This window comes from Oryctolagus cuniculus, chromosome 1, assembly GCF_964237555.1.
Source record: "Oryctolagus cuniculus chromosome 1, mOryCun1.1, whole genome shotgun sequence".
NCBI lineage: Eukaryota > Metazoa > Chordata > Mammalia > Lagomorpha > Leporidae > Oryctolagus > Oryctolagus cuniculus.
Genome location: NC_091432.1, coordinates 231,776,697 through 231,790,909, shown reverse-complemented (window position 1 = coordinate 231,790,909; position 14,213 = coordinate 231,776,697). Strand labels below are relative to the sequence as shown.

General features: G+C 50.3%; 1 protein-coding gene across 2 annotated transcripts in view; it reads right to left on the bottom strand.

Annotated features, from left to right (window-relative positions):
- Nucleotides 1-14,213, bottom strand: part of GLE1 (GLE1 RNA export mediator) — a 42,594-nt gene that overhangs the window by 17,943 nt on the left and 10,438 nt on the right. For both annotated transcript variants that reach the window (XM_002722968.5, XM_070057625.1), the window contains 6 exons: nt 13,464-13,685; nt 8,690-8,800; nt 3,191-3,339; nt 2,933-2,993; nt 2,467-2,721; nt 1,553-1,784 (listed from right to left, as the gene is read on the bottom strand). In XM_002722968.5, the coding sequence (XP_002723014.3) occupies nt 1,553-1,784; nt 2,467-2,721; nt 2,933-2,993; nt 3,191-3,339; nt 8,690-8,800; nt 13,464-13,685 (1,030 nt within the window). The remainder of the gene's footprint in view (nt 1-1,552; nt 1,785-2,466; nt 2,722-2,932; nt 2,994-3,190; nt 3,340-8,689; nt 8,801-13,463; nt 13,686-14,213) is intronic.

The following is a 14,213-nucleotide window of genomic DNA, read 5'->3' as shown; positions in this document are numbered from 1 at the left end:
ATCTGTTTCCTTCCAGGACGCAATAACAGAAAGGTGGACTGGAAACACAGTAGTGGGGACTTGAATGAGCGCTCTGATATGGGATGCTGGCATCGCCAAGTGGCGGCCTAACCTGCTGTGCCAATGCCGGCCCCACTGGCTATTTCAACGGTCACAATAACACCGTGAAGTAGATACGACTACTGCTGCCTCTATTGGTTACTGAAACAGAAACAGGCACATAAAGGTTGAACGTGTGCCAAGGTCATGCTGCTCATGCACAGCAAAATGAGACTCCACCAGCCTGGCTTCAGAGCCACCATTGTCAGACACTCATTCTCACGTCAGACACTCATTCTCACGTCAGACACTCATTCTCACGTCAGACACTCATTCTCACACGCATTACATGAACACATCTATACGTACTTACTAAAAATACTAAGCAGCACCGACACTTGGAATAACAGGTCTACTAAAAATATTTAGACTTTTGGGGCTGCTACTGTGTAGTGAGCTAAGCTGCCACCTGCAACACCAGGAGCCCACATGAGCAGTGGTTCAACTCCCAGCTGCCCTACTTGCAACCCAGCCTCCTACTAACAGGCCTGGGGAAGCAGTGGAAGGCGGACCAAGTACATGGATTCCTGCCATCCATGAGGGAGATACAGAGAGCTCTGGGCTACTGGCTTCAGCCTGACCCAGCTCAGGCTGTTGTGCCCATTTGGGAAGTAAACTAGCAAATGGAAGCCATGCACACTTTCCCTCTCTTTCAGATAAATAAAACAACCTTTAAAATAAATTAGAGGGGCTGGTGTTGCAGTGTAGCAGGTAAGTGAGGCTGCCACTCCACATGGGTGCCAGTTCGAGTTCCAGCTACTCTACTTCTAATCCAGCTCCTTGCTAATGTGTCTGGGCCCCTACACCCACGTGGGAGACCCGAAATAAGCTCCTGGCTCCTGGCTGCAGACTGGCCCAGCTCTAGTCATTGTGGCCCTCTGGAATGTGAACCAGTGGATGGAAGACTTCTCTCTCTCCCTTTGTCTCTTTTAAATAAATACATGAATAAATATTTTTTAAGAAATTAGAGTTTCAGGCTCTTAGATGAAGTGTGGGAATGGGGCTGGCATGGCGGCACAGCAGGCAAGGCTGCCACCTGCAATGCTGAATCTCACGGCAGCACCAGTCTGAGTCTCAGCTGTTCAACTTCTGATCCAGCTCCCTGCTAAAGGACCTGGAAAACCAGCAGAGGATGGCCCAAGTGCTTGGGTCCCTGCACCCATGTGGATGGAGTTCCAGGCTCCTGGCTTCAGCCTGGCCCAGCCCCAGTTGTTGTAGCCATTTGGGGAGTGAACCAGCAGACTCTGTCTCTCCCTCTCTCTCCCTCTCTCACTGTAACTCTGCCTTTCAAATAAATAAAATGAATCTTAACAAAAAAAAAATAATAATGATGTGGGAAGCACAACTGAATGTAACACATTATATAAAACTTAACACGATATGCACACTCCCATTTCCTTTCCTGATCTCAAACTTGACACTGAGTAACAGGACTGCACCCACACTGACCCACCTCCATGCTGTTTGTCTCTTGGGCCCTGGCTGGAAGCCGCCGACTCCTTGTGGGCCTCCTGGCCCTGGTGCATCTGTGACTCCTGCAGTCTGGCCTGGGCCTCCTTTTCCTCCTGCTGCTTCTTGTCTTCGCAGGCTCTGGTGATCTCCTGCCCCAAGTTCACCAGGAGGTCACGCATTTCCTGCAGGGCTTGCTCAGCCTCAGCCTGGTTCTCTGCTGTAGGGTAGCCGCTCTGCCACAGGGACAGAGACACAGCTTAGTGCTCGTTCCCTACTAATGACCTGGAAAAAGCAGTGGAGGACAGCCCAAGTGTTTGGGCCTCAGCCTCCCATATGGGAGGCCCAGATGAAGCTGGCTTCAGCCTGGCCCAGAACTGGCTGCTGGCCATTGCAGCCATATGGGGAATCTGTCTCTAACTCTGACTTTTAAATAAAGTAAATAAATCTTAAAAATAAATAAAGTTTGTGACAATGTGCTAGATAAAAGTGATAATGCTTTAATTTGCACTGCATATATTAATGCTTGTTTTGGACTTATTTTCACATTTAATAGGCACTTACATATATAACTTTGCTTTTCAAAGCTGCATGTCCTGTCCTTTGATGGAAACAATAAGTGAATGTGACTTATTTAATATTTCCCATAAACTTTAAGAACTCCGTATCAAGGACATTAATTCATGGTCTACTACCTATGTTACAGATGTTATTTCCCTCCTGGCTCCTGGCTTTGGCCTGGCCCAGCCCTGGCCATTGCAGCCATCTGAGGAGTAAACCAGCAGATGAAGATCTCTCTCTGTTTCTCTTTCTTGCTCTCTAACTCTGCCTTACAAATAAATAATCTTAAAAAACAAACTGCTTGTAAGGTTTGGCATTTCAAAGGAGAAACCCAGAAGCATTCTGACCCTCCCTTACCTCCGAGGAGGCCCGAATGATGCCAGAGACGAGGCTGCACAGCTGGTTGCCTCGGGTCCGGAAGGCGGCCAGGTCGACGTTGGGCAGGTCCCTGTGCTGGTCCGAGGCGTCCAGCTGCTGGCTGAGCTGCAGCACCTCCTCCTGCAGGGAGTAGAGGCTGCGCAGGCGGACCTGGCCCTCCTCCCTCCACAGCCGCTCCTGCTCCACCTGCCTCAGCCGCTGCTGCTCTGCCTCCCGCAGCTTCAGGTTCAGGATCTACAGGCAGGGACACGGGGTCACTCTCTCTGACGGGCTCCTGGCCTTGCTCTTTCTCCCTCTCTCAACGCCTGCGACGGCGGGCTCAGACAGGACAAGGATTGCCCATGGTCCCTCCCACAGGCACGACACGGGCCAGGCCCTCCCTGCTGACCACCCGCCAGAGCCCGACCCTTCACCGAGACACCATGCGCACTCCCCTGGCTCGCACCTTGGCTCTGTGCCGATGCTCAGCTTTTAGCTTCTCCTGGTGCCCCAGGGCTTCTCTGGCGCTGAGTGGAAAGCAGCAGAGAGGGGTCAGGGACGCTTCTAGGCGCTGCTTGGCGTCCCCCGAGGCCTCCTGCCCGGGTCACATCGTCCTCTCTCCAAGGGCGCTCATCCTGGCAGGCTGGAGGCTTCCCCACTTTATCTCGGTATTAAGGACACAGAAGGAGAGCAGCTCCAGCTGCTCCCACTCAGGCAGACTCACCTCTTCTCGATCACTTCCCGTAAGTCCTGGAACTCCTTGTGCTGCTTCAGCTCCTTCCGCTCGTCAAAGCGCTTCAGCTGCTCACAGGCCATCTCCGAGAGGGCGCGCACCCTCCTCTCTTGCTCCTCCTGCCACTGCCGCAGGCCCTCCTGCAAGGGAACGGCACCCACCGTGCTCCAAGCGTTCTGCCGCACCTTCCCCACCCTGCCGCGGGTCCTTAGGGCACAGAAGCATCCGCTCACTTCCCAGAGCGCCGACAGCCCTCCCTCTGCAGAGCTGCTCTGGAAAGCTCTCCCACTCTGGCCACACAGTTAATGTCACTCGAGTATGAGCTGGGAGTGGACAGGGTACGTGGCAACACAGAAAAACAGCCATATGTACACTTTTTTTTTTTTTTTAAGATTTATTTATTAGAGGTCTTCCATCCGCTGGTTCACTCCCCAGATGGCTGCAACGGCCAGAGCTGTGCTGATCCGAAGCCAGGTCTTCCGGGTCTCCCATGTGGGTACAGGGGCCCAAGGACTTGGGCCATCTTCTACTGCTTTCCCAGGCCATAGATCAGAGCTGGATTGGAAGTGGAGCAGCTGGGACTCGAACCAGTGACCAAATGGGATGCTGGCGCTGCAGGCAGCGGCTTTACCAGCTACACCACAGCACTGGCCCCCATACAAACACTGTTAAGGTTCCATTCTGTGCGCTCTGACAAGGGTTCCACATAATCTAGATATCCTTATTCTCATGCCACAAACTAGCTATGCAAATTGTTTTACTCCTTTCCTCGCATTATTATCTCCATCTACACTTTCTCCCGCACCCCCACTAAGGAAAATCCCTTTCCTTACTGCACAGGGAAAAAAATACCTAAGGGAATCAGATATTTCATTGGAGCTCTCTTATGGTTTTTAGGGCAATAAAACATTTTTAGAAAACTTTTTTTGGGCCAGCACTGTGGCAAAGCAGGTTAAGCCACTGCCTATGATGCTGGCAATCATATAAGCTGGTTCGAGTCTCAGTTGCTCCACTTCTGACCCAGTTCCCTGCTAATGTGCCTGGAAAAGCAGCAGAAGATGGACCAAGTGCCTGGTTGCCTGCATCCACGTGTTAGACCTGGATAGAGCTCAGGCTGCTGTCTTTGGTCTGGCCTAACCATGGCCATTACAGCCATCTGGAGAGTGAACCAGCAGATGGAAGACCTCTCTCTCTCTCTGTCATTCTGCCTTTCAAATAAATAAATAAATCTTTTTAAAAATAAAAATAATAAAAGTATCAGAGAGGGAGAGACAGACAGACAGACCTTCCATCTACTGGTTCACTCCCCACATGGCTGTAACAGACAGAACTGGGCCACGCTGAAGCCAGGAGACTGGAATTTCATCCAGGTCTCCCGTGTTGGCTGCAGAGGTTCAAATACTTGAGCCATCATGAGCTGCCTTCCCAGGCACACAGGCAGGAAGCCAACAGGCAGGGGAACAGCAGGGACTTGAACGAGCACTCGGATATGAGACACCTGCTCACAAGCAGCAGCCACTACGCACAGTGCCAGCCTCTAATATGACGTTTTAAAACATTGTGAAATCCATGCATAGTTTTTGTTTTCTTTTTTAAGATTTGGAGTTGTGTTTTTTGGTTTTTTTTTTGTTTTTTTTTTTGTTTTTTTTTTTTTTTAAGATTTATGTTACAGAGGTAGAAACAGAGATAGAGAGAGATCTTCCATCCTCTGGTTCACTCCCCGAATGGCTGCAATGGCTGGAGCAGGGCCAATCTGAAGCCAGGAGCTTCTTTGGGGTCTCCCACGTGGGTGCAGGGGCTCAAGGACTTGGACCACCCTCTGTTGCTTTCCCAGGAGCATTAGCAGGTACCTGGATTGGAAGTGGAGTAGCCGGGACTCGAACCAGCACCCATATGGGACATTGGCGCTGCAGGCTGGGGCTTTAATATGCTGTGTCACTGCACCAGTCCAATGTGACATTTTACCTATCAAAATTTAAAGTAATACAAATCCTTTGATACTAATTTCACTTTAGGAATTTATCCTGAATGAATGCAAAGATATGCATACAAAGATATTCACTGCCTCCCTGCTAACAGTAATAAACTCACAACAAAGTATCTGGGGAATGATGAAATGCATCACAGTACAGTCGTGCTGCAGAACACCGTGCAGCCCTTCAAGAAGAGGAGACGCTGTCCTGCGTCAGGGATACACGCCAAAGCATCCTGCTGGGGCGGGACTGTGGCACCAGAGGTGCAGCTGCCACCTGTGATGCTGCTATCTCCTAAGAGCACCAGTTCATGTCCAGGCTGCTCCCTATAAACGAGCTTGGGAAAGCAGCAGAAGATGGCCAAGTGTCTGGGTCCCTGCACCCATGTGGGAGACCTGGGGGAAGCTCCCGGCTCCTGGCTTCAGCCTGGCCCAGCCTGGGCTCTTGTGACCATTGGTGGAGTAAACCAGTAGATGGGAGATCTCTTGATCTTTCTTCCTCTGACCCCCACTTCCCTAACTCTTTCAAATAAATAAATAAATAATCTTGGGGCCGGTGCTATGGTATAGCGGGTAAAGCCACCGCCTTCAGTGCCAGAATCCTATATGGGTGCTGGTTCGAGTCCCGGCTGCTCCTCTTCCCATCCAGCTCTCTGCCATGGCCTGGGAAAGCAGTGGAGGATGGCCCAAGGCCTTGGGCCCCTGCAACCGCCTGGGAGACCAGGAAGAAGCTCCTGGCTCCTGGCTTCGGATTGGCGCTGCTCCAGCCATTGTGGTCATCTGGGGAATGAACCAGTAGATGGAAGACCTCTCTCTATCTCTCTCTGCCTCTGCACTCTGTAACTCTGCCTTTCAAATAAATAAATATATCTTTACAAAAATATTTTGTTAACATATTATGACATTCTAGTTAAATTTACTTTAAGCTTCAAGCACAAGAAGGCAAACTGAACTCAAGCACAGTCCTCCGTGATGGCTAAAATGAGAATTGGGAAGGAAAAAGACAACCAGGGAGAGCAGGAGGGAGAGCATCAGCAGGAAAACGTGTCCACAGACTGGAAGATGGAAGCTGGTGCAGGAGCAGTGCGTGACAGAGCAAAGCTGAGCAAAGACACACACACACACACACACACACACACACACACGCATGTACACACAGACAAATACACAGAGGCAGACCATGCCTCAAGGGAGCTGAGAAGCCTAGGAAAGGCCAGGTCTGACAAAGTGGGCCTCATGGGGCTGAAAATGGAAAGATAAGCTAACAACAGTCAATTCTTGTCTACCCACCATCCTTAGACCAAAACAGGCAGCAGCCAAGCATTTCTGCTGTCATTTGTCGTTTGTTTTTTTAAGATTATATTTATTTGAAAGGCAGAGTGACAAAGAGACGGACAGAGAGGTTTCCCATTCACTGGTTCACTTCCCAAGTGGCAGCAACAGTCGAGACTGGGCCAGGCCGAAGCCAGGAGCCAGGAGCTTCCCCCAGGTCTCCCGGGTGGGTGCAGGGCCCAAGCACGTGGGTCATCCTCTGCTGCTTTCCCAGCTCTATTAGCAAGGAGCTGGATCAGAAGTGGAGCAGCTGCAACTCAAACCGGAGCCCATGCGGGATGCCGGTGTCACAGGCAGCGGCTTCTCCCCTGTGACACACAGAGGGCCCACACCTCGCTTTTTTTTTTTTGACAGGCAGAGTGGACAGTGAGAGAGAGAGACAGAGAGAAAGGTCTTCCTTTTTCCATTGGTTCACCCTCCAATGGCCGCTGTGGCCAGTGTGCTGTGGCCGGCACACTGCGCTGATCTGAAGCCAGGAGCCAGGTGCTTCCTCCTGGTCTCCCATGGGGTGCAGGGCCCAAGCACCTGGGCCATCCTCCACTGCCTTCCAGGGCCACAGCAGAGAGCTGGACTGGAAGAGGAGCAACCGGGACAGAATCCGGTGCCCCGACCGGGACTAGAACCCGGGGTGCTGGTGCTGCAGGCGGAGGATTAGCCTAGTGAGCCATGACACCAGCACACACCTCGCTTTTTAAAAAAGATTTATTTTCTCTGTTGTAGTAATTTCAAAACTAAATCTGCAAATGCTGACACCTGTCCTACCCCCTCCACTGTTCAACCTTGATGACTATCTTGACAAACAGAAATCGGCAAAGTTATGCCATCTGACTTCTGAGACTGGGTTAGAGAAGGCAATCCATGAGTACCTGGCACAGTTGTTCACACAGTGCTTGTGGGCTCACATCTCGTATCAGAGCGCTTGGATTCAAGTTCCAGCTCCTGCTCTGTGCACGCGGAGAGGCAGCAGGTGATGGCTCAAGTACCTGGATCCCTGCCAACCTGGATTGAGTTCTGGGACCCTGGATTCAGGCTGGCCCAGCCCTAGCTATTGTCAGCAGCTGGGGAGTGCGTCAGCGGGTATGAGATCTCTTTCTTCCTCTGTCTCTCTGCTTTTCAAAGAGGGGGAGCGGAGGAAGGAGGGACATGCAACTCTGCCGGCTTCTCTTCAATGCTTGCTCCTGGAACTGACCACCATGGTTTGATGAAGCCCTGCCTACATGGGCACAGGGCAGGTGTTTCAGCTAACAGATAATCTTAGTTACCAGACAAGAGAATACGGAAAACACTGACACGAGTCCAGGCTCAGCCACTGAAGCCACAAGAAACCACCACAAAGAAGCTCTTACCTGGGGCCAGTTTTGTAGTGCAGTGGGTTAACCCACAGCTTCTAACACTGGCATCCCACATCAACTGCCAGTTCAATGCCAGCTGCTACACTTCCAGTCCAGCTTCCTGCTAATGAGCCTGGGAAGGCTCAAGTACTTGCATTGCTGTCATTCATGTGAGAGACCTGGATGGAGTCCCTGGCTGTGCGGCCATTTGTGGAGTAAACCAGAGGACAGACAACCTCCGTCCTCCCTGTCACTCCCGCTGCTTTCCCTGGACATGAGCAAGGAGCTGGTTCAGAAGCTGAACAACTGAGACTTGACCAGCACTTCCGAATGGGATGTCATGTGATAGTGGTGTTACAGTGGCGGCTTAACTCGCCACACTACAACGCTGGCCCTAATAAATAAACCCTAAAAAAAAAAAAGAAGGGAGCATAACAGACTTACTTCATAAACTCCTGGTTTCCAAGAAATTTTTACAAAATCATGCATTGTTTTTTAATTTTTAAAAAAGGCAAGTTAATTAAAATAGCACCTTTTCCAAGAGACTGTTAATTTATCATCTTCACAGTATAACCTTTAAATGAAAACTCCAAGATTTGAAAATGGTCAATAGAAGCCAGGAAAGCTACTCATTTTTCCCAAAGCCATGCAAAATGGAAGCACCAGGATTTGAAACCAGATCTGACTTCTGCATGCTTGCACTTGACCTCTACATTATACTACCCCCTGCGTCGGAGCAAGGAGCGCTGCAAGTTTGGGACACGAGATTAGGGCTCAGTGCCACCCCAAGCCCTGAGGCTTTCAGTGAAATGAGGCTCCCGGGGCCAAGTCTGCCCCACTTCCGGGGTCACTCACCGCTCCCTTCATTCTGTGCACCTGTTCGTACATTCGGATGCATCCTTCGACTTGGATCCCCCGGGAGGACTGAAGCGCTATACATTCTGGATGCTGGGACTCAGGTTTGTCCTGCAAAGATGGAGGTGGAAAAGAATTCAGCTTTTCAGCATCGTAAGCATGGTGTCATCTCTTCAAGACAAGAACCACATCCCAACTTACAAACCACCACCAATAACAACAACAAAATTACTAGGTGATCAGCACAGTGCTTTCCACGGCATTGACCTTGTTCTAATCGCTTTACTAAATTGATGCCCATTCCTCTGGGTGGTGTTTGCTCTGCTTGCCTGCTTGCCTGTTTCACTCTACCCAGCACATTTGCTGCCTTTCCTGTAAGCATCCATTTGTCTTGAGGTGCTCTGGACAGAACATGAGCCCAGGTCTGCAAACATCCCCACTGCTGGCCTCAGACGTTGGCCAGCCTGGTAAAGTGCTATTCTCCGGCACCCAGCATCTATTTAAAGAGGCACATGAGCCAAGCCAGGCCAGGTTCTTTATGGTTTCTGACGGAATCGCCTGGAAGGACTTGCTTCCTCTTCAGGGGATGCTAGTCTAAGGAGATGTGAGGCTGGGGCTCCCAGGAGCCACCAGGCCACCTACCTGGAAAGTTAAACCAAAAGTTAGGCAGAAATGAGAGCTGCCCAGGCAAAGCCCTGTGACTGGGTCACTGGATCAAGTCATAAAGAATGCCAAGTGTGCATCCTGGGAGGCAGCAGGTGATGGGTCAAGTACTTGGGTCTCTGCTGCCCACATTCTGAGTTATGGGTTCCTGGCTTCAGCCTGATTCAGCCTCAGCTGCTGCAGGAATTTGGGGAGTGAACCAGTAAATGGAAGGTGTCTCTCTGTCTCTCTGCCTTTTAAACAAATAAAAAATGAATAACTGAGAAAAAAAGAAAAGAAATAAGGCCAAGCAGAGACAAGCAGAACATAGATCTTCCAGATCTAATTGCAGATGTACTCCCAGACTTCCTGGCAATATTTATTTATTTAGAGAGGAAGAGAGAGAGAGAGAGGACAGAGAGGTCTTCCATCCGCTGGTTCACTTCTCAAATGGCTTCCAACACCCAGGTCTGGGCCAGGCCAAACCCAGGAACCAGGAACTCCATTCAGACCCACCACGTGGATGCAGGGGCCCAGCCACGTGGCCCGTCTTCCGCTGCCTCCCCATGCACATTAGCAGGGAGCTGGATCGGACGCAGAGCAGTCTGGACTGGAACCACAGCACTGACACGTGAGGCCAATAGCAAGCAGTGGCTTAATCCATTGTGCAATAATTTCTTCCCATCTCTCGTGCTACACAAACTACATTACTTAAACACAGAAATTTCAAAACAATAAATGGTGAAAGGAATGTGGACGTTGTCAGAATAAAATGGAAAAGCCAGATTGTGGCACACCCTGCTGAGCCACCGTCTGCACCATGAGCATCACAGGTTAGAGCACCCGTCCACTCCAGCACTGCCTGCTCTGCTGCTGCTTCCTTTTTTTTGAAAGGCAAAGTTAGAGAGAGGGAGGAAGGAAGTCTATCCACTGGTTCACTCCCCAGATGGCCTCAACGGCTGGAGTTGGGCAGGTCTAAAGCCAAGAGCCACTTCAGAGTCTCCTGCAAGGGTGCAGGGTCCCAAACACGTTCTTCCATCCGCTGGTCACCCCCCAGATGGCTGCATCTGCCAGGGCTGGGCCAGGCCAGAGCCAGGGGCTTCTCTCCAGTCTCCCATGTCGGGCAGCAGGGGCCTCTGCTTCCCCAGGCCATTAACAGGGAGCTGGATGGGAAGTGGAGCAGCCAGGACTTGAACCAGCAATCCTATGGGATGCCAGAGTCGCAGGTGGCAGCTTTCCCTGCTACACTACAACACTGACCCCAGTAAAGAAATCTTTTAATTTTTTTATGATTTATTTATCTGAAAGGCAAAGTTACAGACAGAGGGAGAGACAAAGAGATCTTCCACCCACTGGTTCATTCCCAATCCAAAGCGATGAGGGTGCAGGTGCCCAAGCACTTGGGCCATCTTCTACTGCATTCCCCAGCCATCAGCAGGGAGTTGGACTGGAAGTGGAGCAGCCAGGATTCGAACCGGCACCCATACGGGATGCCGGCTTAACCTACTACGCCACAGTGCTTGCCCTCCCAGTCAATCAATCTTTAAAAGCAATATTTTCATGTGCTTAGTTGCCATCTGCACTCATTAATTTCTCAGGTAAAATGGTCTGACCATATCTTTTGCCTGCTTTCATTTTCTTTTAATTTGTGTTTATTTGAATGGCAGAGAGAGAGAGAGAGCTCCCCTCCGCTGGTTCTCTCCCCAAATGCCACGACAGCTGGGGCTGGGCCAAGTGGAAGCCAGGCTCTGGGAGCTCAGTCGGGTCTTTCACACAGGAGTGACAGGGACTCAGCTACTTGAGGATCACCTGCTGCCCCTGAGTGTGCCCCAGCAGGAAACTGGACCAGGGGAGGAGCCAGGACTTCAGGCACTTGGATACGGGATGCAGGCATTCCACCTGTTGTCCCAATTGCTATCCCACTCCCCCCTAACCATTTCTGTTAAGAGCTCTTTATAAATCCTCCATGAAAAGAACCATGTACTCTTTTATAAAGTGAATGATCATCTCATAATGCCTTTTAAGGTTATTTATCACAGAGTGAGTTTCTATTTATCAGGAGTAACACTTCTCCACAGATGATATACTAATGGCCAATAAGCACATGAAAAGAAGCGCAACATCACTAATCACTAGGCAAGCGTAAGTCAAAACCATAGTGAAATTTTACATCATATTTACTACGATGATTTAAAAAGATAGGGAGGGAACAGCACTGTGGCACAGTAGGTTACGCGTCTCATATGGGCGCCAGTTCAAGTTCCGGCTGCTGCACTTCTGATACAGCTCCCTGCTAATGCACCCGGGAAAAGCAGCAGAGAACGGCCCAAGTGCTTGGGCCTCAGCATCCACATGGGAGACCCGAAAGAAACTTCTGGTTCCTAGCTTTAGACTGGTCCAGCACCAGCCATCGTGGCCATTTAGGGAATAAACCAGCAGACAGAAGATCTCCCTCTCTCTCTGTCTCTCCCTGAAATTCTGCCTTTCAAATAAAAAATAAACAAATCTCTAAAAAATAGAGGGGAAGGGTGAGGGGCTGGCACTGTGGCACAGGGAGTTAAGTTGCCTCCTGCAGCGCCAGCATCCCACATGGCGCCGGTTCAAGTCCCAGCTGCTCCACTCATGATCGGCTCCTGCTGACACGCCTGGGAGAGCAGCAGAGGCTGGCCCCAGAGCTTGGGTCCCTGCACCTAACACTGGAGACCTGAATGGAGTTCCGGCTCCTGGCTTGGGTCTGACCCAGCCCTGGATACTGTGGCTATTTGGGGAGCAAATCAATGGACAGAGATCTCTCTCTCTGTAACTCTGCCTTTCAACTAAATAATTAAAAAAAAAAAAAAAAAAAAAAAAAAAAAAAAAAAAGGAGAAGAAGAACACAAAACAACAAATGTTGCAAGAATATGGAGAGGGGTGGGGGTTTGGTGCAGGGGTGAAGGCAGCACCCAGAACTTCCTGAGTCCCACACTGGAGTGCCTGGGTGGGGGTGCTGACTTGGCCTCCAGATTCCAGCTTCTTGCTAACCTGCTTCCTGGGAGGCAGCAGGCGATAATTCAAGTATTTGGGTTCACGCCACTCAAGTGGGAGATACCGGCTGAGTTCAGGCTGCTGGCCTCCACCTGGCCCAGCCCTAGCTGTTGCAGGTATTTGGGAAGTGAACCAGCAGAAAGGAGACCTCTGTGTCTTTCAGCCTTTCAAGCAAATTAAAAAAAAAAAAAAAATGGAAAAACTGGAACCTTTGTGCACTGCTGGTGGGAAGGTCAAACAGTGCAGCAGCAGCTGCTGTGGAAAACAGTGTGGTGGTGACTTCTCAAGACACTGGGCAGAGGGGCTGGCACTGCAGTGCAGTGGGGTAAGCCAACGCCTGCAATGTCGGCATCATATTATGAGCACCGATTCATGTTCGTCACTCTACTTCTGATCCAGCTCTTCCTGCTAAGGGTCTGGGAAAAACAGCAGCAGATGGCCCAAGTGTCTGGACCCCTGCACCCATGTGGGAGACCCAGATGAAGCTCCTGGCTCCGGCCTGGCCCATCCCAGGTCACTGTGGCCATCTGGGGAGCAAACCAGAGGATGGCAGATATCTCTCTAACTCTTTCAAATAAATAAATCTTTCTTTAAAAAGTGATTTTCAAGACATATTGTCAAAAAAATTTAAAGAATAAAGTATCCAACAGTATATTCCACTACCATCATTAAAAAAATGAAGAATATATGCTTTTGTATATTTACAAATACACAAACTACCTCTAGAAATGTACAAAAAAAAGCACCAGAAGTAATAATGTAACTGTTTTTAAGTGAGAGAAACAAAGAAACAAAAGCAGGGACAAAAGAGGCAGCAATAAGGTGAAAGCACAGAACCGTGACAAGGTACATCTTAAGAGCAGGGGTCATTTTTATTCTAAGCCTTCCAGGAGCCACCAATAACCTTCATGAGGGAAAAAACCCAACTGCCCACAACGTCAATTACTATTCTTGGTGCTAACAATGGAGAGGCGGCTTTCTGTGTCTTCACAGTCCCTACAGGCGGCTGCAACGAGAAGCAACCATCACATCCCCAGGTCGTTTAATAACATCAACACCTCGACTGTGCGGCCACCACGCCCTGGTCCCAGGTTGGTCCGAACCTTACCTGGACCCCCTCTGGTGTCGTGGGGGAGGCTGAGGAGAAGGCAGAGCTTCTGACAGAAGACCTGGAAACGGACGGGGGTGGGTCTAGGGCTGAGGCGGGTCCAGAGGTGGGTGAAGTCTCAGAGCCAGGTGGGTTCTCTTGCGTGTGGGGTAGAACGTGATCGACCACCCATCCGGAGTAAGGAGACAGCTTGGGAAGAGACATACATTCTTCCAACACATCCTGCGAAGAGGAAGATGGTCAGGCCCAGCTCGCTTGTCAGCTGGCCAGTGCAATCCACGGCACGCCTTCCTGAAGGCCTAAGGGATAATAAATCCATACCAAAACTCGGAGTGATGGTATTATCAGTCAGAGATGAAAAGAAAGTTCAGTGCGTTCTCAACCCCGTCAAGCCCTGTCCAGCACGTAATGACCCTGGTCTGCTATCCTACGGAAAATCAGGCTGGACAACTAACAACAGAGCAGGGAGCTACACGGGGTAATTCTGGGTGTCACCTTGACTGGAGGAACACCTACAAACCTGGAAGGCTTTACTTAGGGTGTGTTTCTGAGGGTGTTTCCAAATGACACTAGCTTGTGAGTCCCGGTGAACCAGGTGGGAAGACCAGGCACTGGAGTGGGTAGGTACAGTGTGAAGACCTGGAGACAGTACATCCAGAGGGTGAACTGGTCTCTTGTTCTGAAAATGGGGATTGGCTTAACTCCCGCCTCGCACATCAGAACTCGACTTGTGGCCTTGGGACTTCGAGC